Here is a 27,568-nt window from a genome sequence, read left to right as displayed (position 1 = left end):
AGACGTAAACCTACGTTCCAATAACAAGCTCGTAGTATGCATCAATATATTTTTATAGAAGCAAAATGATATTACATGATAACAAACTCGTAGTATTCATCAATATATTTTATAGAAGGAAAATGATATTACATGCAGGGGCGGCGATTTCTTTTCATGACCGGGGGGGGGGGAGTACGATATTCATCAAGCGGGCCCTAAAGTCTGGCGTGGAGAAAGGCAAACTAGTGCAGACGAAGGGGTATGCGAGGAACGAGGGAGGAGTGACGTAATGAGCCAAAACGTTTTTTGGGGGGAGGGGAGAAAAAAATCCGCATCATCATCGCTCTTACATGTTACATGCAGGCCCCGCGGAACCGTTTTTCAAAGTTGGAGGGGGGGGGGGGGTAAAGTATTTGCGATCAGATAGAGCAAAGCAATTAAGTTGGTGTAACTTTGGCGTGGGGTCCAAGGGCAAAGCCCCGGCGAGGGTCAAGAGGCGGAGCCCCATGAAGCTCAGAGCTTTTAAGCATTCAATAAGGGTCAGATGAGCATATTTTGATACCTTATTTGTGACTCTCGCATGCAGGTCACTAATCGTACTGGGGTCCAGGGGGCGAAGCCCCCAGAAGCTCAGCGGTTTTAGGCATTTAATTACGATCAGATGAGCATCCAGGGGCCGCCTTATAGGGCCCTTGGTGGGGTTTAGGGGGCGGAGCCCCCGTAAGCTCAGGGTTTTAGGCTTTTGAATATGTTCAGATGACCATCCAGAGGCCCGCTTAGGGCCCTGGTGGGGTCCAGGGGGCTGAGCCCCCGGAGGCTCAGGTGTTTTAGGAATTTAATTATGGTCAGCTGAGTAACCAGGGACAAGCCTTAGGGCCCTTAGTGGGGTACAGGGGGCTTGGGGAAGATCATTAAAATCAGTAACACTTGTAAATTAGTAACTGGTATCGAATTAGAAATAAACCACGTTTGAATTTTATTTGTCTAAATGCTGCACTCTTGGGCCCTCCAAAGCTTAATAGTGTGTTGCAGTCTTTAGTCAGTATTTGCTGTACATTAATTTTGTGTGGGGGGACAATCCCCCCTACAAAAATCGAGGGGGGGGGGGGCGTGTCCCCCCCCCCCCGGGATCGCCGCCCCTGATTACATGGTTACTGCAAAAAACAGAACATCGAAAATGATAAAAGAATATGAAGCTTTGGGTTTCTTAATTCATGTTCCTTTTCTCCAAATCCCCAACCAAGGACATACATATTTCCCATTGCTTACAACACTCTTGCTTTTAATGTCATATTCCGTTTTTTCTCCGAGAATGACGGGACTATGTAGAGAAAATGTACACACTGAAACCTGGACATTAAGACTGCTCAAGGGAGACCAAAAAAAAAAAGCAAGTCTTTGCAGACAGGTGGTCCTTATCCTTAATAGCATATAAGTTTTGATGTTAAATGATTTTTAATGGCAACAAGAAATGTGGGATTTATTCACATATGGTCTTTAATATACAGGTTCCTTGAGTGTTCAATGTTTAAGGATTCGAGTCAAGGGAAACAAAAAGTGTATAGATAGGTGGTCTTTCTATACAGGTTTTAGGAGAGGAATATTGGTTTGTGCTCAATTCCCTTATTTAAATAGTCTGTAGCTCATCTCGGTCGATAATTGGAAGGGTGGTGATTTATTGATCACCAACAACATCGTTGTCATCTTCCTCTTTCCACAAGTGAACTTTAGCCCTAGTAATATCAGGTAATCCCCGTCAACTTATATATCATTATGATAATCTCATATTACGGGTAATCAAACCTCAATGCCAACATTCTTGTACAACTATGTTCTTCGTACGGTATAGCTAGAAATTGAACACAAGTGTATTTTCCACTTCCTTGTACGTATGCAAAGATCTTTTCCTAGAATAATAATACTCAGTTCTTGTATAGCGCATCACACATTACAGGATAGCATGTCCCTATGCGCTTTAAATAGAAAGGAAATTACAAGAAAAAGTCATACAAATTAGAAAGTCCACTTAGAAGCAAAGAAGTACAATTTAGTGTTGGACGCTGAGTTCATGGGTGTACATTTTTAACATTGAATAAATACGTTTTAAGAGAAACCTTAAACTTGTTTAAATTATTGTGATTTCTCATGGAATCTGGAAGTGAATTCCATGAAACAGAGGAACACGATCACAGAAATTTTCGCAAAATCAACTCAAGGGCATTTTCAATACCAATAACCCTATTGTAAATCCCATCGAAATAATATTGGAATTACGTAATGCATCATTCCCATGTTCACATTTTTTCAATCGGTAACGCACAAGGCTATTGAAAATTGCCCAATGTTCATTTTTCAAAAGAACATGTCACTATGAACATGACGGACAAAGAAATAGGACAAAATATACAGTCCCTCATTCTACCCCAACAATTGCATTATTGCATTATTGTAGAGCGCTTAGAGACTTCTGACAAAGTAAGTGTTAGGCGCTATATAAGCACTGTAATTATTATTATTAATATGCACGTGACACCTGTTCTACACATGTTTACATAGTAGCAGTGAAGGGGCGTTCCTTTGTCTACCACAGCAATTGTTGAGGGTGGAACGAGGAACTGTATATTTTGTCCTCTTTCTTTGTCCGTCACGTTCATAGTGTGTATATGTAGTTGCAATATTGGTGTAGGAAATATCCTTTATGTTTTCGTCGTGCGACAGAGGTATGAATGGTAAACAGAGACCTTATGAAAGGGTAGAGTTTAGATTAGATTATCGTACGACAATATCTTTCTAGAATAACTGGTGTAAGGGAGAGAGGGAGAGAGAGAGAGAGAGAGAGAGAGAGAGAGAGAGAGAAGGGGGAGTTGGGGAGGAAAGGAGGGGGAGAGAGAGAGAGAGGGGGGGGGGGGGGGGGGAGGTCGAGAGAGGAAGACCTTGGAATAAATGTAAGAATGTAATGCAAAATAAAAAATTCAAGGGAAACACAGAATGAGGAAAGGGGGTTGAGGGAGGATAAACATGAATGTGCAGGGTGGGGGGGGGGGGGGGGGTAGAAAAAACAAATACCGATACACTAAAGGGTCTGCAACACAAATGAAAAAACGACTGAAACAATATGCTGGATTTAAACATGTCATTCGACCTGTATTTCAATAATATCCGTCATTCAAAAGAACCATCATAAATATCATCATGATATTCACGACAGTCGGATTAGGTAAAACAACACAAACAATTTCCATATTTCACAATTTACATTAAGTCTTTGCAAAATTCTGTAAAATATGCCCACTCATGGAGCAATTCTTACCAATTTTTGAATGGTTTCCCATGCAAACTGGTCTCTTTTTCATCTTCCTTTTGTTCAACCTCAGGAACAATATTTAACTATTTTTTATATAAAGCAGCAGACTATTCTTACATGTTGTTAAATAACATATCATTTAAATTTTGTATATGGAGAGGAGGCAAAAAAAGCCAAGTTAAACATAGATGTACACAGATCCATACCGTGAAATAGATGCACATTAGATGCACAATTAGCCAGTAACTTAATAACACCAAAGGAATAGTGATGTACATGCTTAGTCATTACTTAATCCGTAATTACCGTAATCCAAATTCTTTCACCAAGTTATTCAATAATCATCAATTTACAATTCAAATATGGTGCCAGTATTTTCAGTTGATATGTGTACCTTAACTTATGATAACATTCAAACATATTGATGCATTCTAATATAAATGTACTAAGGGAGAATCTCATAGTGCACATCGAAACAGCATCAAATTGACGTCATCTGCAATAGTTCCAACATTGCAGGCATACATGTATGTACTGAAATCCCCAAATTAGGAAAACAGAAAATAGAAAGAAAAAATTCATTGAGATCCGAATTGACAGTATCTACAAAAATGAACCCCAAATTGCAAGTGAATGAGCATTTTAGAGTTTTACATCAACAAGACAGTACTCTATGGTTTAGGAATAACATTTAAATCAGAAAACAAAATCACCTTGCTTTAGAAAAGGAATTAGAAATGAAAGCATATAAATAAACAGAACACTAAAAAAAATGTGGATCAAGAACTAGAATAGTAGATTTTAAGGGCACCATACTTGGCACATAAAGCAAGGACAGGTGACATGTATCAAAAGTGCATATTTTTACATCTTCATATCCTTAAATAGCAAAGTACAGTTACTTTATTCGTTGTTATATCATTGAAATGATCAACATCGTAAGTGATTAAAAGAAGCAAGTGTATTGTTTCAAAATTGAGCTAATACTAATTGATCTACAAATGTGTGCAACATTTGGGTGTAAACATTGACTTTATCTTTTCCTTAGCACATCCAACACAGTTTGTTATTAGTTTCATCATAAACCATCCCCATAGTTATTCCAAATGGTCGTTATACACTGAATGTACAGAACAGAAGGAATCAAATAGTCTGTCCAAAAAGGAAGCATATTCTTTCCATATATTAAAAAAAGAGAGACTGTTTTACATTTTCCCGCTAAGAATTTGCATTCTCTCTTGTTCTATTCCATCACACAAAGAGGCACTTCATATCCGTTTCTTTCTCTCCTAAACAAACAAAACTAATATTGCTGTAAATTATTGTTGTATTACTGCCAATATTATTATTATTAGTGTACCTGGGGCATTTATTATAAAGCTTTCTGGGCTTTTACTGATGCACCCTTTTCCATTTGTACTTCTACACTTTATACTATGGTTTTTATATCTTTCCTAAACCAGAAGGGGTTAATAAGAGGACACATACATATTCATGTTCGTAGAGAAAAGGCTTTTCCCAACCATCGATCTAGCCCATTATATTAAGTAATTTGCAGCAACTCGACCATGTTATCATTATCTAATACTATGGATTTGTCATTTGAATAAAACCCTGTTCATTTGCATAACAGGATCTATACATTGTAAAAAAAATACCAATAAAGCAAAACTGACAACTCATTAGCAATGTATTAATCAATCCACAATACAAACAAAATAATAATTAAAATAATAAAAACAAACATCATTAACACATAATTTTAGGAGGAAGCAAAGAGGTTTTCAATGATAGCCAGACACGTATTCCTGTTTTTTCATTCAAGCAAAACCAGAAAGAAAATGTGGGTGAAGTAATACCACACAAAAATACTGCCACTGGCATTTCCCCCAACATCTGAAGTTGTAGGATTGTAGGAAATTGCCAGAGAATGAACATGCCTTAAATTACCCATAAAAACCAAATTAGATCAGTTTCACAATGAAAATTCACACTTGGTACTATGCAATTTAACAAGGCAATTGATGGCCAAAACAGGAAATAAGACTTGAAGCTTTCCTTCGAGAAAGAGGGATTTAAATACATGGATGCGTCATTATCAAAATATCAATTATTACACACAAACAGAAATCAATAACTATCAAAGTTCAAACACGGCTATAGTCTGTAAATGCGATTACATACATGTAGCTTTATAATAATCAGCAAAATAATAAGGAATGCGTAAGTTATTATAAATTCATCATCCCCTACATTGCTAGACAATATGACAGCATAAATGGTAAACTACGAAAGTCGAGAAGTGCTAGATTTTACAGATAATACCAAAAATGCTACCAATAAATGCATAGGACATTGTCAAAATAAGTAGATCAACTATTAAAACAGAAATAATGCCAAATAAAATAAATGCGTACAATACATATAACTACTGTATGTCTATTTATTTAGGGATACTCCCATTCGATAGAAGTGATATAAAAAGGGGTTTTCTGACCAAGTTCCGTAAGATAAGAAATTGACTCTGATTACAGAATTTTAGGACATTTTTGGAAGCGTGAAGAGAGTACCCTGGCCTGCACCCATACTTCATTAGGTAATGATTAACCATTGCAAGATGAAAGTCACTTTCGTCATCAAAACATCAGAATGAGTAATGTCTGTGTGTTGTGAAATGCCACGCAAAATGGGAAAACTTGTAATAACAATTACAGCAGTTCACATCGACTGCATAGTTTTTGTAAGAGCACACAAAATGATAAGAAATAGTCTTGACAATACAGTAAATATCTTTAGAGCTCATTCATTCCCTCGCAAATGTTCAAGCGTACTGTATGTCATGCTGTAGGATTTGCACTTGACAATGCTGCACTTCTTCAAGTCCAAGCCAATGTGCCTAACTGTACGATAAATGAGCACTATACACTATAGTAATAGGTCGATGACGGTGATCTGTCTTATGATCAAAAGATTAACCCGAGAAGCATGCATCCGGGTCAGAAGGCTGAGAACTAATCTTCCCCCCAAATCATCGGATTTTCTCGCCATCCGTGTTTGCTACACTAAAATTCATTGCTTAGAGAGTTCCCTCAACTCTAATTTAATACTACAACTATAACTTAAGAATAGCCTCTCCCTTCAGTCTTTATGATACAACAATCATACACGTTTATGTAATAGATATATATACAAACTTCTTGTCATCTGTGATGGAGGCATCACCGATATTCTGCCTATACCCAAATAAAAATCTTCTGCTGCTGTGGAGGACGGGGCGGGGCTAGGGCGTGGTTCTAATACTCCTCCTGTTCTGGATCCAAGAGCTCTTCTGGTTGGTAGTCGACTCCACCGGCGTCGCCATCGGCAGCAAGCTCCTCTTCAGGGGGCTCAAAGCCATCCTGTAGACGAGAAGAGAGGAGAGAGAGTGGGGGAGAGGGGAGAGAGGGAGAGTAAGAAGGAGATAGAGGGAAGAGAGGAGAGAGAGGGAGACGACAAGATAAAAAAGAAAAAAAGTTATTACAAACAAAATGAAAAGGCACAATCACATTGGGCTGCTTGATTGAGAAATGTATTAAGAATGAACATGAACACGACAGAGAACATATCAAAAGAGGAGAATGGGAGCCGGTGAGATTATGAGGGGGCACAGTACATAATGTACATGTAGAGTTCTTTAAAAAAACCACAGTGGGTGCTTAATCTCAACATATCAGTAATTTAATATGTATATCAAACTAATTTTCCCCAACCTGTAATGGTGCCTATTTACATTTTATACAAAAGCAGTTTAAAAATGCAAATATTACAACACCTTTACACCATCTATATTCTGGAAAAAATTGCTCTTTGAGATAAAATAAGTCATCAGCGATAACAAGACATCAAATCACCTGACACATTAACAACGAAATGGAAGAAAAATGAAAAGAGCATGCATGGAACAGCTACTTGGAATTGAAAAATAAAGGTATGAAAAAGAAAACAATGAAAAGATAGGGAAGTGACATCACATTTTCAAAACTAGAACAATAACAATTTGCTGTTTGTAAAGTTACAGAAATGAGTAAACAATGAAAGCAAAGTAAGAAAAGAGACTTGAAAAGGAAAGATTTGGAAACTTTCTGCACGATTTAAAAGACTGCATGTACACCTAGCGGACCTTCTGCTTTAACAAAATGAAAAATGAAAAGTAAAATACAAGTATAAGCAAATTCAATAGCATCTATTTTTTTCTTCTTTTAAGAGATTATAGTGATGAGCACAGAAAACCTAAAGAGTTCTGATTTATGTTTGTACTGCAGTGGATTGCACAAGCAGGACAAAAAGATGATGGTACAGATACAGTAAAAATCTGGAGTCTACTGATAGCAATTGAAGGTAATAATGAAATGGAAACAGGAGATAATAATACAAAAAGACTATTTAGAGAGAAAGTAAAATATAATTTTCAGACACGTTAAATGTATTACAGCATGTAATAAACTTTTCCTCTGTTTTTTCAAAGTTGCTTAGGATAGATTCCTGAGAATTGAGATCTCTTATCAAACTCCATGTACATGTACTTGCATACATATATATAGCACTATAAAAAAAGGAAAATGATAATTTTAAAAAGGTGCAACTTGACATGTAACTACAAAGAAAATGCTTTTATTAACCAAATTAAATTCAAATGAGGACAAAATAAAAAGATACGTTAGACATTGACTTGCAATTCTTTTCATATTGATTCCACTAATATGATACAAGGAAATGCTCGAAAGAGGACACAACATTTCACAATTTGAGACCAAATATATAGCAAAAAGAATATCCTCTACCCTCGATGGAGTCTGAGGCATAGAAAATGAACAGATAGGTAGAAAAAAAAATTATATAAATAACTTGAACAAGATTAGTGAAATATATGTAGTTTACGGTGAATTCAAAGAGAAAGACAAATCAGTAAATTACAACAAAAGCATTGCATTTTTTGACAGTAGGATAAAAAAAGAAAGAGCATTTAAGACAATTCCACAATAGAATGCAAGGACAGATATTAGGAGCGCTTTTAAAGGGAAGGATCAAGAATTGGACACCACGATTAATTATCTCTACCCTAGTACTGGTCTGAGGCACGATCATCTAAATCGTCTACGCTGCCGGCGTCCGAATCCGTAGCCCCAAAGTCTTCAGGAACTGCAAAGCCGTCCTGAAGGTGCAGATTTATTCCCATGAAAGCAAGGGGAAGGAGGAGAAGATATTGGGGGAGGAGAGAAGAAAGTCCGAAGCGAGGTAAAAATTTGATGGTGTAGTTATAGGTTTGTGTACATGTTCCCTCGATTTTTCATGATTCACTTCTGTGATGGAAGGTCCTCTGTTTTGTTTGCATGTTTAGACTCCCGTAAAACAAACCCCATAACAACATTTCTTCAATATTTTCCTGGGATACATTAGCGTAACAGGGCCCAGTCTTATAAAGAGTTACGATTGATAAGTTCTCCAGTCAATCGCAAGTTCTTCTTCTTCTTCTTCTTCTTCTTCTTCAGGATAATCTGCCTCCTTCACTGCTGAAGATTCTTGCAGATGTATAAGTGCATGTGTGTAACGACATGGGGACGACCAGGTGTGCAGGTGAAATGTGTATATACACATAGTGCCATTAAAAATGTTGCCAAATTTGCTTCCCTCCTGTCTTTGCAGTCTCCTATCTCTTATGTACATACAGGAGTTGTGATCGATATCAATCGCAAATAAGTTGCGATTGATATCAACTCTTTATAAGACGGGGCCCAGGTCAATAAGATGGTCTTATGATTTATAGCAACAACGAGGTTCCCGATATAAACAAAGATTTCCAAATGCGATGTCCATCTGAAGGAGATCCAGCAAAGAAGCGGGCACTATAAACCAGGACAACGCTCCAAATGGACCTCTTTCTTCTTCATGATTCGATTTCTATTCACCATGCATGCATGCAAGCCCAATCTTAGCCTTATCCCTCACTGTTACCCGCAGCCAACCAAGAAATAATGTTTGGTGGAAAATGGTAAAAAGTCAAAGTCAAAGTCAAAGGCCACCTTGTCTGACAGACGGATTCCATCTGAGAATTCATCTGTGATCCTGGCTGCAATGGCAACTTCTTCTGACTCACCCGGAACAATGAATTGGACAGGGCGAGCTTTAGATGGGTCTAATTCGTCACTACTTTTTGGGGTATCTACCATGGGCATCTGAGGAGTTCCAACCCCAGGGCTAATCCTGGACATTTCTAGCCTGGGGGGATTGTTTTCTTGATCAGGGATGGGGCTTTTCTGGGACCGATCAACGGCCATTGGAAGAGTGTCAGGAGTTGCTGTAAGTGTCTTGGGGGGATCGTCCATTGCATCTGGCTCATAGTAAAGGGCTTCAGCCAAATTTCCAGCTCTGCCTCTTATTGCAGATATATTTCCAAATTGTTTTGGGGAATCTGTCATGGATTCGAGAGGGATTGGGTTGGAGTAATGGAATGGGGGATCCTTCATAGCCCTGTCTGGAATTGGAGAAATGGCCCTAGAACTCAAGTTCACTCTCCCTATGGTTGATGAATTTAGTTCAGACGGTCGGGTAGAGGTCCCAGAAATAGGTTCCACTGTTTTAGAATCTGGACTGGAAGCAAGGGCAGCTTGAGGGGATTTCCCAACCAAGGACTTTGTGGCTGTTTTGGATGTGGACCTTTTCTTTGCGGTGGCTGTCTTAAAAGTTCCGGAGTCAAAGTCCACGGTCCTATACACAGGGTCCTCGATCCCGGGAATTGGGCCAGCGGTCTTCGGGACCGGTTCTGCCTTCTTAGGGGGAGGAGGTCCACGCGGGATGACCTCGGCGGCCTTCCCTGGGACTGGACGGACTATCTTAGGGACAGGTCCCCGGGCCCCTGGGCTGGTGGCGGCCACCACCGGGACAAAGTGTGAGGCTCCTGAAACGGACGGGACTGCTTTAGACGGTTCCTGCCCTTGTTTTGGGGGACCGGGCTGCATTAGAATCCAGTTGGATTCTTCCTGCTTAGATGCAAAATCTTCAAACACGCCTTCTTCCTTGGGTTTGCATGGCATGATGTTAAAGAGAGATGCAAATGGATGATGGATCAAATTTGTGAGAATGTGTTGAGGATTAATATGGATAAAAGCATGATATGTACAAATGAGATGATAGAAAATTTGAGATGAATCCTCTCAAAAGCTGCATGGATATACATTTCATTGATAATGATAATTGAATGCCAGACTATCGGAATACAAATGTCCTGGTCACAATCAATAACTAAATAATATTAATAAATTATTCGAAGACAGTAAGTAGAGCCTACTTTGCATTTCGCTTGTTTTTCTGGGCATGAGACAAACAGTTAGAATACAGACAAAGATATCCAATGCTTTTGAACTGTTTGTTTCTTAATTTGCTTTTTCCACATCCAAGTTATTTAATGTCTTGTTAATTATTTGTAATAAACCTAAAGACATTGTACAGACACATTACTGTTCTATGCTCATTCTGATGTTTCCATCTAGGCTAATAGTATCTCCTCGCATAATCATCACAGGAGGTCAAACAGATATCATTATTTCTTTCTTTGTTTGTTCAGGGGATCATAAGTAAATTATTGGTTATCTGTAAACACCATTTCCTTGGTACTATTTTGACATTTTTGGGGTGCAGATTGAAATCTAAGGGGCCTGTGTGCACTGGAGGTTGCATGACACATGCTCCTGCGACAGTCGCTTCTCGGTCACATTCCAACTCTAAACAAATTTCTTAGTTCAAATCTTGGCCCAACACCATACCTTACCTTCACCATAAACCTTACCCTATTAAACCCTAAACCTAATCTTAGACAACCGCTCCCAAGTGAATCTCCTTCTCTAAACAATTTTCTCAGTTCAAATCCGTACCCAACACTATACAAATGTACTTTACCCTCACCATACACCTAACCTAAGACAACTGCTCCAAAGTAAATGTCCTACTCTAAACAATTTTCCCAGTTCAAATCTGGACCCAACACTATACAAATGTACCGGTAACCCTTACCCTAAACCTAACCTTAGACAACCACTCCAAAGTAAATCTCCTACTCTAAACAAATTTCTCAGTTCAAATCTTGACCCAACACTATACCTTACCTTAACAACCGCTCTAAAGTAAATTTCCTACTCTAGACAATATTCTCAGTTCAAATCTTGACCCAACACTATACTTTACCCTCACCCTAAACCTAACCTTAGACAACCGCTCCTAACTAAATCTCTTACTCTATACAACTTCCTTAATTGTGTTTTCCATGATTGCTGGTGATTTTGTTTTCATGCATACAATTGACAATTGAATTATTCATACTCCTTGGAAATTTGATGTTTGTTGTGGTTTTCGTAACTCAAGAATGAAAGGTGGACAGGTTGAATTAGGGCCTTTGTTGAATACTTTTAGATGTTAGCTGTTATCGGTCACATACTTAAAACATTACAAAACATGAAGGGTATGAACAATGTACTTGTTAACTGTAAATCTGGCCCTGAACGCAACCAAAAACCCTAATGGAACCTTAACCTTAATCCTACCCCTATCCCTTTTATGCAATAAATCTTAAACCATTTGATGCCGGAGCATCTTGTATCAGTCTCCTGGACCTCTAAAAGTGGCAAGCGCTGCTGATACAGTAAACCTGTGCAGAAAGACTAACCAAAAGGAGATCTGCAAAAAGCAGTCTTTACAGGCAGGTGGTCTTTATGCAAATTGTTCATTGCATAGCATCATTTGAAGGGGAATCACAACCTGTGGTCATTGTAGACAGGATGCCTAGATCTAAACAGGTAAATACTCAAGGAAGGTTTGACTGTACACTTGAACAAGATTTCAAACATGAATTTTGATAGTTTTTATCTCAATTTTCTGCATTACTGAATATTTCTTGCCAGCTCCCCTCATCTGTCATGATAAGGTACCCTTTGTCTGTCTCTTCCTCTCTCTCTGTCTCTCTCTCTCTCTCTCTTTCGTCCCCCTTCTCTCTCTTTCTTTCTCTCTTTCTCTCTCTTTGTCAACACTCCAACTCTCCCTCTCCTTCACCTCTCCCTATCTCTTTCTTTTTTTAACAAAAATATGAATTTGATCAATGAATTTTTATGAAATGTCTATATGTTTGATTATTGATTTATGTCATATTTTGTGTTATTTCAATTTGAATTGCAATTGTATTGTATATAACCCTGTGAAATGGATTGCAATTCAGCCATTGGCTGCGATGATCTTTTTAATAAAAACCATTTCTATCTATCTATCTATCTATCTAACATTACCTCTGTTGCGTATAAGATGTCTAATACTCTTGTGATGCCTGAATGGGGCTCATTTTCAAATTCTGAGCAGATGACCTCAATATCTCGTAGCTTGCCAAAGTAGAAATCCCTCTCCTTCTCAAGTCCAGTAATTGTCATTAATGACTCGTCGAGCTAAAAGTGAGGTGGAAAAAAATTATTCAGATAATTAAAATCATATATTAACACTTTTTCTCAGGTACTATCACTATGAACATGACTGACAAAGAAAGCTTACAAAATATAGTTCCTCAGGTAGACAAAGGAACATCCCTTCACTGCTATTATGTAAAAATGTGTAGAACAGGTGTCACACGCATATTCACTTTTTACATAATAGCAGTGAAGGGATGTTCCTTTGTCTACCTGAGGAACTGTATATTTTGTCCGCTTTCTTTGTCCGTCATTTTCATAGTGTATGCCCCATTTGCAGCCAACATTAAATTCTGTAGAACTTTGCATGTTCAAATTATAAATATGTCTGTGAAATTTTAACATTAGCAGTGTCCTAATATTCAAATTATGCAAGAAAACCTGTTAACTTTTTAGACTTCACTGTCAGACACTATTTAGTGATTGACTGACTTTTATTTTTCGTTGGTAATAACATATCAGTACATAAAATTAGATGTAAAGGGTACATGAGCATTTGCCTATATCAATAACCCAATTCTTGGAATGGCCAAAATTAAATTGATTGAATCTTTCCACAGCTAAAAATGTACAACCATTTGGTACGGGGGTCTGAAAGGGTCTATTACTAAATGGATTGCAATAACTTAAGTCGATTTCAAGAACTAATGCTCATTATCTTCCCACTTAGAGACACTTTCAAGCCCTTTCGTTTTGATGGAAGTTCTAAATTAGTATCATCTTTCAAATGCCGTTGGAATTTAACCCTTTTATATATTTTTGGCTTGCAAATGGGACAAAGTACCTTTAAAACGTTACAAAAGAGAAATGTCTAGCAGAAAAATGGGGTGTATAGAGGGACAAAATGTAATTTCTTACCAAAAAAAAGTTTATTGGACATCATTGTTATCTGATACGTGTACTGTACACATATCGCACATTTCATGTGAAAACTATTTGGTAATTATTCCTTCTGTGTGATGTTTAACATTTGTTTTACTATTCAATGAGAGAGTTATTACTTTAACAGAAGATTATATTTAACAGCAGGTTTGTAGCTTTCCAAAAATGAAATAGATAAATAAATTCCTTCTAAAAATTGAACAAAAATAAAACAATACAAACTAATGAATAAACTAACGGATGAACGAACATACAAACAAGCAAATAAACAAATTAATTAAAAAAAAAAAATACATGTATAAAGATACAAACATTAAAAATATTTTTAAAAAGACAAGTTAATAAATAGATGAATAATAATTAAAATGAATAAATGAATTAATAAATGAACACAAAAAAAACTAACTAAACAAATTAAACAAAGAACTAGACTGACCAAATCAATAAATTAACAAACAAATAAGTAATAAGTCTATATCTGACCTGCATTTGTAGATCTGTGACCTGCGCATTTGTTGCTCCCCCTTTATTTGACGCTCCTACTTTTGATGGTGCTTGTTTTGATGGTGCTGGTTTTGGTGCTGCTGCTTTTCTTGTGGGTGCTGCCGCCGGTTTGGCTTTCATCACTAGGGGTAAAAACAAACATACACATACCATTGACATTGACATTTCACACCAAAAGTTATCCCTGAAAATTGGAGCTTTAAATTTTCATTTTTTTTACACTGATGTGAAGTCGGGTCAATATCTTAAAGGTAAAACCCAGTAATGGAAACGCCTCAATTTCAAAAAGTGAAACGGAAGCTCTTATTACTAATCATGTGAAAGAATATGTTTTGACTAATACATGATGATAACAAATTTGCCGGGAAACCGCCTACTAATTGATATATTTGGTAAATTAGTAAATCTATTGGCCTGTGAGAGATAAATACATGTGTCGCACACGTGTGCATATAGTCCCATATACATCTTTCTGTGTACAGTGCTTGTAACTTTACGAAGACTGGGCCAAATTTCTTATCATTTTGATGATTCCAGAACCTTGCAGTACACACCAATACTTGTATGCTATATGATCAACCTTTTCTGATCGATTCCACAACGTTTCTTTCACCATACATGTAACTGGTCTTTATCTTTAACCCTTACTGTTCTAGGCTGTTTTGAGCACCTCATGACTGGGGAGGGGAGGGGGGCTGGAAACCTCTACATATTTGTCTGTAGACTTGTGACGAATTTTGAAAATGTATTGAATAAATGTTTCCTTCATCTCAAATTCATGAGGTAAAATTATTGTTATGATATTTGAAAATGCATAGGTTAATTTGCATAAATTATGAATACGCATTCATAAATATCAAATCTGGAAATATACAGGGAACTAAAATCATTACAAAAATTGTCAGACTCCACTTTTTGAAGTTAATTGAAACTCCTTATTCATATGAAACTTATTTTCTATTAAACACAAAATAGTTATTTTGATGTAATTAATAATGATAATTTATGCAAATTTGATGGGATTTTCAAATAATTATTTTCTTGTGTATTTTTTTATTTTTTTTTATTTCATATTATATCTATTGTTTTATTTCTAATGTATTCTTTTGTTCTGGAATATATCAAGTTACTTTGAGAAACATACATGTATAAAAGCAAATTGATATCATTTCATATTTCCCACTTAGGAAGAAATACATCTAAACCTGTATTCACATTTCTGCTTGTACATGTACATTGTACATGAATACCTGCAATTATAGCATATATTTGATGACATGCGCATACTAATTGAGATGTAACACCTTACAGGTATATCTGATTTTGACGAAAATGGTATCAAAATGTGCGTAAGACTTGAGGGAAAAAAGTCATGAAACGACAATTCAAAATTCCAAGCGGTTGCGGCGCAATCTCTGAAAATGTCGAGGGGGGGGGGCCTCCCAGGCCCACCCCCCCCCCCCCCCCAGTACAGTAAGGGTTAAAGGGCAAGTCTAACACATTAGAATGTTGCATTGAATAAATGGAAAACTTAAAAAAACAAAAGAGGGAAAGAATCATCAGAATCAGACAAAAATAAGAAAGTTCTAAAGTTTTGCATAATTTCATGAAACACTGATATGAGACATACATTGTAGGCTGTATGTAAATTAGCGAGTTGACGATGTTATCCCCTAATTATTCCCCATATATTTTGTTTTTTTCTTTCTTTTTGTTGTTTACATAATTTAATAGTATTCTAACAGAAAGCAGACTAGTCAGAGAACCAGACTAGCGAAAGTTTAAACAAAACTGAAAAGTTACACATTTTTTAAAGTTGTAATCACTATACGTGAGGGCAATTCAAGTTGGCTGAATCTGCAACGTCACCGTGACGTAGTGTTGGACAAAGGAGTAAAATACTCACATGCCTGATCTGAGTATGGCATTGAATGCTGGTCCAAGACCAGGGGTCTTGTTAATTATTTTTGAAGGAGGTAATTTGAATTTTATAGGAGGTACCATCACTGCGAGGGAGCGAAGCGACCAAGCCCGAGGGAGCGAAGCGACCGAGGGGGGGAGGGTGTGGGAGGGGGCTGTCCCCCCCCCCCCCCTCCCACGGTAGGGACCTTTTGGGATTTTCCACTTGAAATCGTGCAATCTGGTGCATACCTAAGAAGAAAATTTGTAGTTATCTTTCCTACCTTGTATTACACATATAAATAAACACACATATTGTTCATGTTTAATATTACATGAACAATCATAACTCATAGAAAAGTTATTAAGTTGATAATTATTTATCACTTTGTACCATTACTTTGTAATTTTTAATTAAACTGAGATGATGCACCATACTCAATCTTTCTACATCATGATTTGTTGAATACATGTACAGTAGATCTATTTAAATAATGGGCAGCAGAGGCTAGATTTTGATTTTTTTTTTACTTGTGACTTTTATTTGGCTCCCCATATGAATTCTCATTTAATTATTTTTTTTTGACATGAAATTATTGAATACATTTAAGAATTTACTTTTGAGTATTCGCGGAGCGCGAGCCTGCATAGGCCTATATCATGCGAGCTAGCTGCGGGGGTCCGCCGGGGACGGCCGTGGCCGGCCTAAACTCAGCCGAGTTCAAAACTCTGTTGCCGATTTGCGCATCTCAGAATCTAAAGTACGTTGTCTCTATACATTGCACGCACGTGTATAGGCCCCGGTTTCCGTGATCTTCAAATATCAAATCGGCAACGGATAGTTTGGTTACTTCGAGCTAGCTTCAGTTTTGTTATGATCAGTGTGTATATATTTTGTGCAGTGCATCGTCCTCTCGCGTGCACATCGGGATCGCAATGGGGTAGGGACGGGCGGGCTTGGCCGCCGCGCTGTGGGGGGAGAACTGCGATGTAACGTTAGATTGATAGGTCTAGGTAAGTATGGACGACGTCGCGTTCGTGATCGTAAGGGATTTCGTCGACTGCGGCCGTGTATGTGCGGCACTAATTATATCTTGGACGAAATTAAGGAAATTTTGGATTAGCATTGATTTAGATCTACTTTCTGTGATTTTTGCAAGGTTTATTACCGTATAGGAATTATAGCCGGTAAGAAACGAGTGAATAGGCGGCAAGTTTTACCGGTTACCGGCTTTAAACGACAGCCCTGCAAGACTTACCTGTAGTGGCGGCTTTCTTTGGAGCTGCCATTCCTGCACCTCCCCTAGCATCGGCTGCATTATATTCCTCCCCGTTATAGTTCGCATCAAAGAATTTCTTGAACCACTGTGCAAATTCAAAGTTGTCTTGAAACTTGCCGTTGACAAGCTTTTGCACGGGTATTACCTGAGAGACAAACAGAGCGTGTTTAAAATAAAAAATATTGTGTTAGAAGTGAAATAAATTGTATTTTGGTTCAAAACAAACAATATTATTAAGAATTTTTAGTTTAAGCCGTTCAATTTTTCTAATATTGTTAATATTAATGGCAGCTCACATGTTTTGCCTCTTATTTCAGACTTTTTTCTTCCTTTCTGAGGCATGAAAAGGCACTAAATATCAACAACACACTCTATGACCACTCTGAATGACAAATAATCTCAGGTAGCATATTTTTTTTGTATTTGATTACCAAAAACTTCTAAAATTGAAGCCCTTTTTCATAGGAACACGTTTATTTTTGTTTTGTCATTATAATCCAAAATGAAGGCTCGAATGTTCTGCCTCAATATTTAGACCAAATTGGTAAGTTTAAAGGCAAAGACCAGTTATGGTCATGTGATTGCATTGTGAAAGAAACGTTGTGGAATCGATCAGAAAAGGTTGATCATCTAGCATCTAGCATCTGCAAGGTTCTGGAATCATCAAAATGATAAAAAATTTGGCCCATTCTTCGTAAAGTTACAAGCACTATACACAGAAAGATGTAGGGACTACCCTATATCTCTCACAGACCATGAGAGAAACAAATGTACCAAATATATGAATTAGTAGGTGGTTTCCCGGCAAATTTTTTATCATCATGTATTAGTCAAAACATTTTCTTTCACATGATTGGTAATGAGAGCTTCCATTTCATTTTTTGAAATTGGGGCGTTTCCAATACTGGTCTTTACCTTTAAAGGCATGATAATACCAATAAACATGGACTTCATCAACTTCAAATGGGAGAGTAATACAAAGTATGGGTGTTTTTGAGATTTACAGTGCTCAAAATGTCCAATTTGGGGAATTTTTAAAGCAGATTTTCAATGAAGTTTCCCTCTTGATTGACCCATCCGATACTGATACCGAAAGCCAAACAGGTGACTCAGTCCTCCGATCCAATTTTAGCTCCTACGTTTAGCATCACTTTGACTTTTCAAATATTAAATGCTTACATGTAGTCTGTGTAATATGTGTGTTCATTGTACATTCAAGTTCATATTGTACAGTTGTCAATTCAATGAGTTCATAGTTCATACATAATTCAATGAATGCACCGATGAAAGGCTATACCCTCCTCCCCCCCCCCCCCACCTTTGTTTGCTGAGATGACCATACGAGAGTGACCTCTGTCCAGCAGTGCAAGAAAGAAAGTCATGATGAAATTCAAAGTTAAGCAAGTCTAATAACAAATCTTGATAGAGGATTAACTCCTCACAATCCATCTCCAATCCTAAAGAAAAAAAATCAACAAATGTAAGACTTTACCTTGTCCACCCCACATTTCTTGAACGCTTTCTGTAATAGCTTGAAGTTTTCTATAAACTGATGCTCCTGTTTTACATCGAACTTGACCTTCTTCAATGTAATGCAATTTTCAAAAAGCATGTCCATGAACTGACAATAAGCGGCCCCTGTGAATAAGATAGGATATGGAATTCAAATTAATTCAATTTGCAAATATGATACAGTACATGTATGTGTTTATGAACCAATTTACAGAATTACAAGAGTGATTATAATAATAGACAATTACACTAATAGTTGACAACTATAATACAAAATAGAGTCATACCGGTAATAGCTTTTGAAGTGAGTATACACAATATTACACTCATACATGTACCTAGAATGTACAGGTGTTAATTCAATTTGCAAATACAATATGATTTTCATACACTAGGTTTTTTATGAATCAACTTACAGAATTACAAAAGTGATCATAACTATATATTGAATTACACTTATAGTTGACAATTTTAATGCAATAAAATAGAGTCATAACATTAATAGTTTCGAGTACACTCAGCCATAGAATGTACAAGTGTACCCTATCCCCCCCCCCCCCCCCCCCCGCCCCAAGCCCAGATTGAACGCCACGTTTGAGAAACTTACCAGTACAGAGATTCTCCACCTTTGAAATGCTCATGCCCAGACTGTCGTTGACCCACCTTACCATTTCATGCCTGCTGATATTTTCAGAGGTCACAGACGTTGAAACAACATTGATAGCCATTGTATGTAGGAGCCTTTACGATCTAAGAGTAAGAGCGAGAGTGAGAGAAACACATGAATTGAAAGGGATAGAGAGAGAGAAACTTGAAAATAACACTGATAGCAGTATTGTGTAGCTTCCTTTTCTTTTATTTTGTAATAATAGTTATAACAATTAACAATATTCCATTCTTGTATGACAATGCCCCTAAGCGCTTTGAAAGTGCTTTGGAAAATCTTATCCTGTCTTTAGCTCTGGCAGCCGTTCACAGTGCACTTCAAGGAGTAATCTCAACAAAAACAGCTACACACGAGCATCACCTGTGTCGAGTGTGGCAAATGAACATGTACAAATATGTGTAGATTAATGTCTAGACTCTAAGCTGGTTCAGTATCGAGCGCTCATAATGTGAGAGTCTCTGTACAAAGTCAATGTGAAATGCATCATGAAAATCATCACGGAATCTGTGCCGATCAAAAATATGGAACGTGTGCGAAAATGCGGACGATCCTTATTTTTGAGGCCGCAACGGTCCGCGTTTACGAAGACGATCCTCGTTTATGCAGACGATCCTTATTCTTGGACCAGCTTACATCGGTTTTTATATATGCCGCTCTGCGGAAGTAGGGTTCCTGATCCGCGCGTCGGCAATGCAAATTATAAGGATTCCGCATAATGAATTCAAATAAAGGAGGGGGTAATCAACTGTGTACATGCAACCGAAAACTGCCTCGCTAGGCCAATAACTGTCTCGGAAACAGTGAAAATTGAAATGAATATTGTCATGGCAATTCATTTTTTTTTCTGGGATTCTTTTTTTGTTTAAATAATAATATTTGCTTCATGATTTGAACAAGAAATGATAATAAATAGGAAGTAAAGAGTACAAAAAATAGGATTTTGTCTTAAGTGGCCCCCAAAAAAACCTCCTTTACTCTACCCCAAGTTCACCGTCTACTTTTTTTGTTGTCCGTCTTCCCAAGGATTTATCGTTCATACATGTAACGTGAAACTAAGTCTCTTTGCAAAGTCAATGTGAAATGCATCAATGGGCATCATAGGGTAATCCATTTTTCGCATCGCCAATGCAGATCAGAAATAAGAATCGTCTGCGAAAATGGTTTTTTTAGGACGCGTCTGTCCTCATTCACGAAGACGATCCTCGTTTCTGAAAGTGAATGTGAAAGTCTCTGTACAAAGTCAATGTAGACCCCTAGACCCTAAACCAGGCCCCCCAAGCTCCGCCATTTTGTCCGGATCCATTAGAAGCCAAAATAAGCCCCCTTGCATAATTCATGAGCCTTATGAATTATGCATTCTGTAGGATGCTCCCCGCGAAAAGTGTACTGGAATTATGTTCACTACATGGTAAAAGACAATACGCGTATCAGCGTAATTAGAGAGGTCAAATAATCTACTGTACGGAATTATGGGTAATTTATTCATCACGCTGCGCGCTCGCAACGCAAGTGATTCAGCGAATCAGCGTGGATTATTCTGATGCGATCACCGTTAGGTGAAATACGCGCTCGAACTTGCATTATCGATCACCAGTATAACAGCCGGTGTACCCAGGATGCATCGGGAAGTGGACCTAAAGTTCCTCTCGTTGTTGTGTTGTTGTTGTTTTTTAATATGGGGGAGTGGCCTTAACTGGCATTGAATAAGAAATAATGATTATTCCCTTTTTAGTCTATCAATAACTGGGTCTGTTTTTGTTTTATTAAATAAAACATGCTATAAGCCATATAACAACTCATTCTCTGGCTATGATTATACATTTTAAATATGCTAATGTATAAAGTTTCCTTATTTTAGACAAACAAATTATGTGGCAAAGTGGATGGTTTTTCTCCACCCACTCTCATCGTACCTTAATGATTCCCTTTCTCTCTCTTTCTCTGTCTTTCGTAAATCATCTTCTGCAACCATTACGGTTTGTTGTCTTGACTGAACAACCTGTTGCAGTTCCTTTCTGTCTCACTTTCAGTCGTAGTTGTTATTACCACTCATTTACATTTACTCGTTATCAACTACGATCAACCATTCCATATTCACTCCATTACTGTCCACATTTCACTTGGATTATCTTCACTTTTCCTTTTTGCAGCCTTTGCAGGAGCTTTGAACATTTTTAATGTATAGACCAGAGAGATCGGAAAATATGTTAATCATTTTATTCAAATTTTCTAACTTGAAAACGGAAAGTGAAACATTGTTTTTCAACATCTTGACATAATTTTTGTTTAAAGACAACGGAATTTAACACTGGAAATTTTGAATTGGGTTTCCCCCTCCCCCCCCCCCAAAAAAAAAAAAAAAAAACAGAAGTGGTCCAGTACCAGGGTTAGTTGCCCATGTCCTTTATAATCTTATTTTTAAGAATATTTTTCACTTTTTTTTATTAATTTGACATTGGTATACCATTAATTTCACTTGGAAAACTACCCCCTTCCCTTACACATCAATACTGCCATTACTTCTAGCAACAGTAATTCTATAATTCAAAACGTTTTCATTTTCTAAATCCTTTTAATATAAACATATAATATTGTTTACACTTTTGCAACCTGTTACATGGTCCATGTAAGAGGATAACAAGCCCCCACCCCCCCCCCCCCCCTGTTTTCTTAAGCTAGGAAGTATCAAAACATGATTCTATTAAAATTAGCAGTTTGGATACAAAAGGCAAAATGATGATTAGCAGTTTCCATATTTAGTGCATTTAGAGGGTTGTCTTTCAAACCTTCTTACACACAATACTTGAAGCAGCAATAATGTAATAATCTAAAAAACTTCAAATACAGAAGTCCATGAATTTCAACATGTATAATTATAATTAAAATATCATTGATTAATTCAATCTTTGATATAGACTGATAGATCTTTATCACTCAAATTTCAAGGAAATTTCTTTCTGCCCAGCCCTAAGTTTCATCCGGCTATAAAATGGTAGTTGACATTGTTAAAATGTTAATGTTTATTCCTTGATGATTAGCTATCTTTAATTATTTAAAAGTTGACAAGATGATGAATTCATTAGCTTTTTTTAAACGTGGTATTCTACAAACAAATAATACAAATAATAAATAAATAGTATGTAAATATTCAAGTTTAAACCCATCTCTACTGTCCTCTTTCATTATATGAGGGTGGCATCTTTAAGACGTAGTCCCATGTAGATGTTTTCTGCATCCATCAATAAAGTTGTAGCCTAGTTTTCAGAAGAAAGGGCTGTAATGATAACCCAAGTCTGTTGAATAGAAAAATGAAATAGGATACAGTGTTATAAGAAAATCAACAATAACTAATAACATAGAGTAAAGTACCCGGTAATCGGTCAGCTCCGGTTTTCGGCCAATTGGTTGGATACATGGTAAAATCACTTTAAAATACATCGCATAATAGCATAACACATATCCCACACATACCATACCATGCCAGTGTCACTGAAGAACCACATTTGCAATGAAAAATATATCCTAAAATATCACATTTTAGCGATGTAATCGGCGGTCCCGCTACCCAAATCTGAAAAATCAAGTTTCTTACGCGTGTATGTAAGAAATATGGGTACCATAAAATGAGCTTTATTTCAAGTATTTTTCAGATATAGAGCCCGATTTTGTGCTGGTCGCAAGCTCAAAAGTATCTCATCGCATGTATTAAATCAATGCAGCCGCACACCGCGACGCACACACGATATGTCTGTCTAATTCAGATTCCAACTTCCGATCACCGCTGTGCCTGTATTCAGCCAGGCGAGCACCCGGGAGCTCCGGCGTGGGATACCTGCTCCGCCCGCTTGTGCTATACATCAGCGCAGAAACGCACGGCGCGTGCGAGCGCTTCCTATTGACTTTGTACATGCGGCCGTAAACTGAAACGCTCGACCGATAACCGGCTCCAAAACAGTGAAAATTGAAATGAATATTGTCATGGCAATTCGTGATTTTTTTTTGGGATTCTTTTTTTGTTTAAATAATAATAATATTTGCTTCATGATTTGAACAAGAAATGATAATAAATAGGAAGTAAAGAGTCCAATAAATAGGATTTTGTCTGAAGTGGCCGAAAACCGGGTACTTTACTCTACACCCTGATACCTGCTCTGACAAAATGAGGAAGGACCAAAACTACTTGGGGTTCTAGTGGGCAAACCTAAACTATATTTCCTACAAGACTATAGATACTGACCACATCTTAGATTATTTCAGATGATCCCATTAAGACAATAGGCCTGCTGGAGCTTGGATCAGGCAAGGTATGAAATAAGTAATACATGTACAATGTACTTGTACTGTAAACTCATGCTCATAATTGAATAATACTCGGTTAAGTATGGGACATAAATTTACCAAACAAGTTGAACCAGAGAATGTGCTGGAAATAATGCTACTGAAACATACGTAATGTAGACTTATATTTCATCTATATTGACATTTTATTTTTAATCAAAATCACAATTGTGATATTCAGTCAAGTATTCTTTTACAAGTCAACGGACAATGAAAAATATCTTTGTCAGATCTATAACTTTCTGCACGATATGTGTTCCACAATAGTTTATTGGGGTACCTACATGTATATTTAATAGCACACTTGCTCGTATGAAGTGTAGTAGGCCTGCATCTCTAGATATGATCCCGTCAATATCTGTTCTTTGTTCCTCTCCTGAGTTTGTAAACCAGCATGGCTTCATCATCCACTGTAGCGAAGCATCATCCTACATGAGAGAAAACAATGTAGGTACTTCAATTACAAATTGATATTAATGGCTACATATCAACCATAATACATCCTATAAACAGACTTTCATTGATCTTATTTTGTGTTCTTCTTCATCTTCATTGCTCAAGAAGTGAAAGCACTTCCAAAAAAGTAATGAGGGGTCCTGTGTATACCCTACATGTATGATCATGTAGTGCTTTGAATGTGCATTAGATATGGTTCTTCTACACACAGGACCTCCTGTAAATAAGGACAAATTTCCTTTGTAAACAAAGAAAGGAAAGACATCAATATTTGTGTGCTAAGTGCAGAACTGAATAAAATATACCCTCCCCTCAGTGGCGGATCAAGAGGGATGGGGAGTGGGGGGGCACAGGGGGCACGTGCATTTTGGGCGAATTTAGGGCTGATTTTAACATGTTTTTTGGGGTCGGAGGGGGGGGTCACATGTCAAAATCAGCCCTAAATTCGCCCAAAATGTACTGAAAAACAGGGGCGTACCCCTCCCCCCCCCCCCCCCCGCCCCCGAACAAAAAAAAAAATTATTTAAAAAAAAAAAAAAATATGCCAATGGCTTACCTGAAAAGGTGACCTTACCCCCCCCCCCCCCCTCCTCCCCCAACAGAGCAAAATGTCAAATTAAAAAATTTTGTAACCAAAAAAAAGTGTCCTCTTACTCCCCCCCCCCCCCCCCCCCTGCTTATTCAGCGGCTGGCTGAGTCTTTTTTTTGGGGGGGGGGGGGACTTAAAAATATATATATATATATGTTCTCTTTCCCACCGTGTGCCCCCCCCCCCTTTCCGGCAAGAAATTCCTGGACCCACCCCTGCCCCTGTATACGCTTGCAACATAAACTTAGTTACATTTCCTGTTTAGTGAATTACTAGGTGGTCGTTTTATGTTTGTGTGCTAAATATCCTGATTTTTTTTTTTACCTGGATGGGACTTTCTGCGTCATCTTGCAACTATAAAAAATGTTGTAATGTCTACTCATCAGCTAACTCCTTCCAGCTCTTCTTCAGTTTCAATCTGTTGGAACAAGAAGAAAAACAAATCAGTATGAAAATCAAGGCGTCCCTTTCTCCTTAACTACAGCTATTTTTTATGTCATGGTTGGCCTTAATGTTAATATGGTGTGGAAATCAACATTCCTATTTAATTGACCACAGTACAAAGTAAAACTAAATGGAAGATTTAACTTGTGTCTCAAAAAGTGCTTTAGGCCTAGGCCTATAAAGTAGTTTCAAGTAGAATTGGTTTATTAAAACAAGAAGAAAAGGTGGACTACATAAGTAAACATAATTGTGGACTAGGGTTCTTCTCTTACACACAAAAAAAGAAAGATTTATCAACATGAACTGCACAATTTGGAGAAGAAAAAAAAATCTCTAAAAATTAATAGGGGTCTAGATTCGTCTCGACTCTAGTCTATAGATCTATATTAGTTATTACAGACCTCTCAGTCTAACTACTATTACTAATGACAACTTGACAAGCACACTGGACCCACTATTAAATAAACAAATCCTAGACTCTAGACCTAGTCTAGTGTTGTTGTTTTTTTAAATATTTTTATTAATAAGTTCCAGGTTTACATCTAAATGAAATAGGATTTGGAGTTGTTTGATTATCAATGGTCACAGATAATTTTGGTCTACAGTCTAGATCTAGAGTCTAGAGTCTAGGCCTTAATATAGGCCTAGACCCTAAATAAAGTTGACACGTACGCACCGCGTACCGATGGTGCAACTACTATGAGCGAACGGATGGCACTGATGATAAGTAAAGCAATCAGGGTCCACATCTACTAAAGATTTTAACAAGAATTAATCCACTTGGATTATCAAAAAATCATGCTTCATAGATTATTTTAAGGTGTAACGTTAAATCTAGATTTAAACTCAATCGATGATTGGTGAATTAGATTCATGATGACGATCAAATCTGAAATAAAACTTGATTTGAAAGTTTGATCTTGATGCAAATGAGCACCGAAATTCCCCGCAGTGGGCCTGCCGAAACCCCGGGTCCCTAACTGGAGTACTAGGGTGAAATGACGGCAAACCGCAGTCAAACTACTTCATGACGATAAAAATCAAAGTGCAATTTCAAGAGCAATATTTTCCTAGTGTTTTCCCAAACAATCTGTTGAGAACTGTCTCAAAATGAAACAAAATTACCGTAGATCACGAAGAATATTGTAGCTTTTTCAAAATTGATGACTAAATTCACTTAAACTACTCATATTTCAATCAATTACTCACCCATTCTCAATGAACTAAATCTTCTCAGTTTGTGCGAGTGTAGTAGCGTCGTGCATAAATCTGCATAATTAAAGTGACGCAATGAGGTCAAATATATTATCCGGTTTCTTAAACGATACTATCGATAAAATACATATTCATGAGGCTCTTATCCAATCAAAAAGCCGCCTCGGGTGCTTATTTTGTCTTCAAATGATCCAAAAGAGGCGGAGCCTAATCCCATTCGTCTGCATGGTTTCCGCGCGTGCTGCTTTCCGTCTAGTAATTATATTTAAACGTCTTTGCCCTAAACACTAAAATGCACCAAGGCCAAGGGGCATCATCGCCATCGGGTAATCCGTTTTTCGCATCGCCCATGCAGATCAGAAATGAGAATCGTCTGCGAAAATGCGGACGATCCTGATTTTTAAGGATGCGTCTGTCCTCATTCACGAAGACGATCTAGATCTACGTTTGTGCTGACGATCTTTATTCTCGGACTCGGGCCAGCGCGCCCTATTTGGCTGCTGTAATTAGCGTGATTACCATCACATCTTCAGGGTTTTTAGGCCATATGCGTAGTTATCATAGCTCATTCTCATTCTCAGACTCTCTCAGACTCTCTCTGCATGCACACAAATTGCAGCAATGGCCAATGCCCGTGCGTGCAGTGCATGAGCCAGTGATGGGAACCCCGCGCCCGATGGTCCGTTGATGACCGGTGCGCAAGCCCCCATCTCCGATCATGATCACCGACGTGCAATTAATTATTATGCATAATTTTGGTCATCATTATTTAACACTAGCAAAAGTGTACGAATCGTGGCAAAGCATCACTAGATTCCAATAATCATTATCATTCTCACAAACTAATCACTTGTTAAACTTGATGTTCAATTAATAAATGTGCATACCTTGTAAAATAGAACACCCGAGATCAAATGTAGTGAGCATACACGTTCAAATTTCCGGTAATTTGGTGGATGTGCGCAGGCGCGAATGACTGATAGGTCAAAGTGCAAGTACTAAACTTGTCATGTGACC

General features: G+C 37.6%; 1 protein-coding gene across 1 annotated transcript; it reads right to left on the bottom strand.

The window, feature by feature from the left end:
- Window positions 1–3,100: 3,100 nt before the first annotated feature.
- On the bottom strand, window positions 3,101–27,558 carry LOC582925 (microtubule-associated protein RP/EB family member 1). Its single transcript, XM_030982965.1, has 7 exons — window positions 27,439–27,558; window positions 19,450–19,592; window positions 18,823–18,968; window positions 17,310–17,475; window positions 14,131–14,273; window positions 12,595–12,747; window positions 3,101–6,684 (listed from the first exon to the last, which is right to left on the bottom strand). Exons 2-7 carry the CDS (start codon window positions 19,568–19,570, stop codon window positions 6,580–6,582), a joined length of 834 nt encoding a protein of 277 aa, XP_030838825.1. The 5' UTR covers window positions 19,571–19,592; window positions 27,439–27,558; the 3' UTR covers window positions 3,101–6,579.
- Window positions 27,559–27,568: the final 10 nt, after the last annotated feature.

Source organism: Strongylocentrotus purpuratus, unplaced genomic scaffold, assembly GCF_000002235.5.
Source record: "Strongylocentrotus purpuratus isolate Spur 01 unplaced genomic scaffold, Spur_5.0 spur5_scaffold_13, whole genome shotgun sequence".
In the NCBI taxonomy this organism is placed as follows: Eukaryota; Metazoa; Echinodermata; class Echinoidea; order Camarodonta; family Strongylocentrotidae; genus Strongylocentrotus; species Strongylocentrotus purpuratus.
This window is presented reverse-complemented; position numbering and strand designations above follow the sequence as displayed.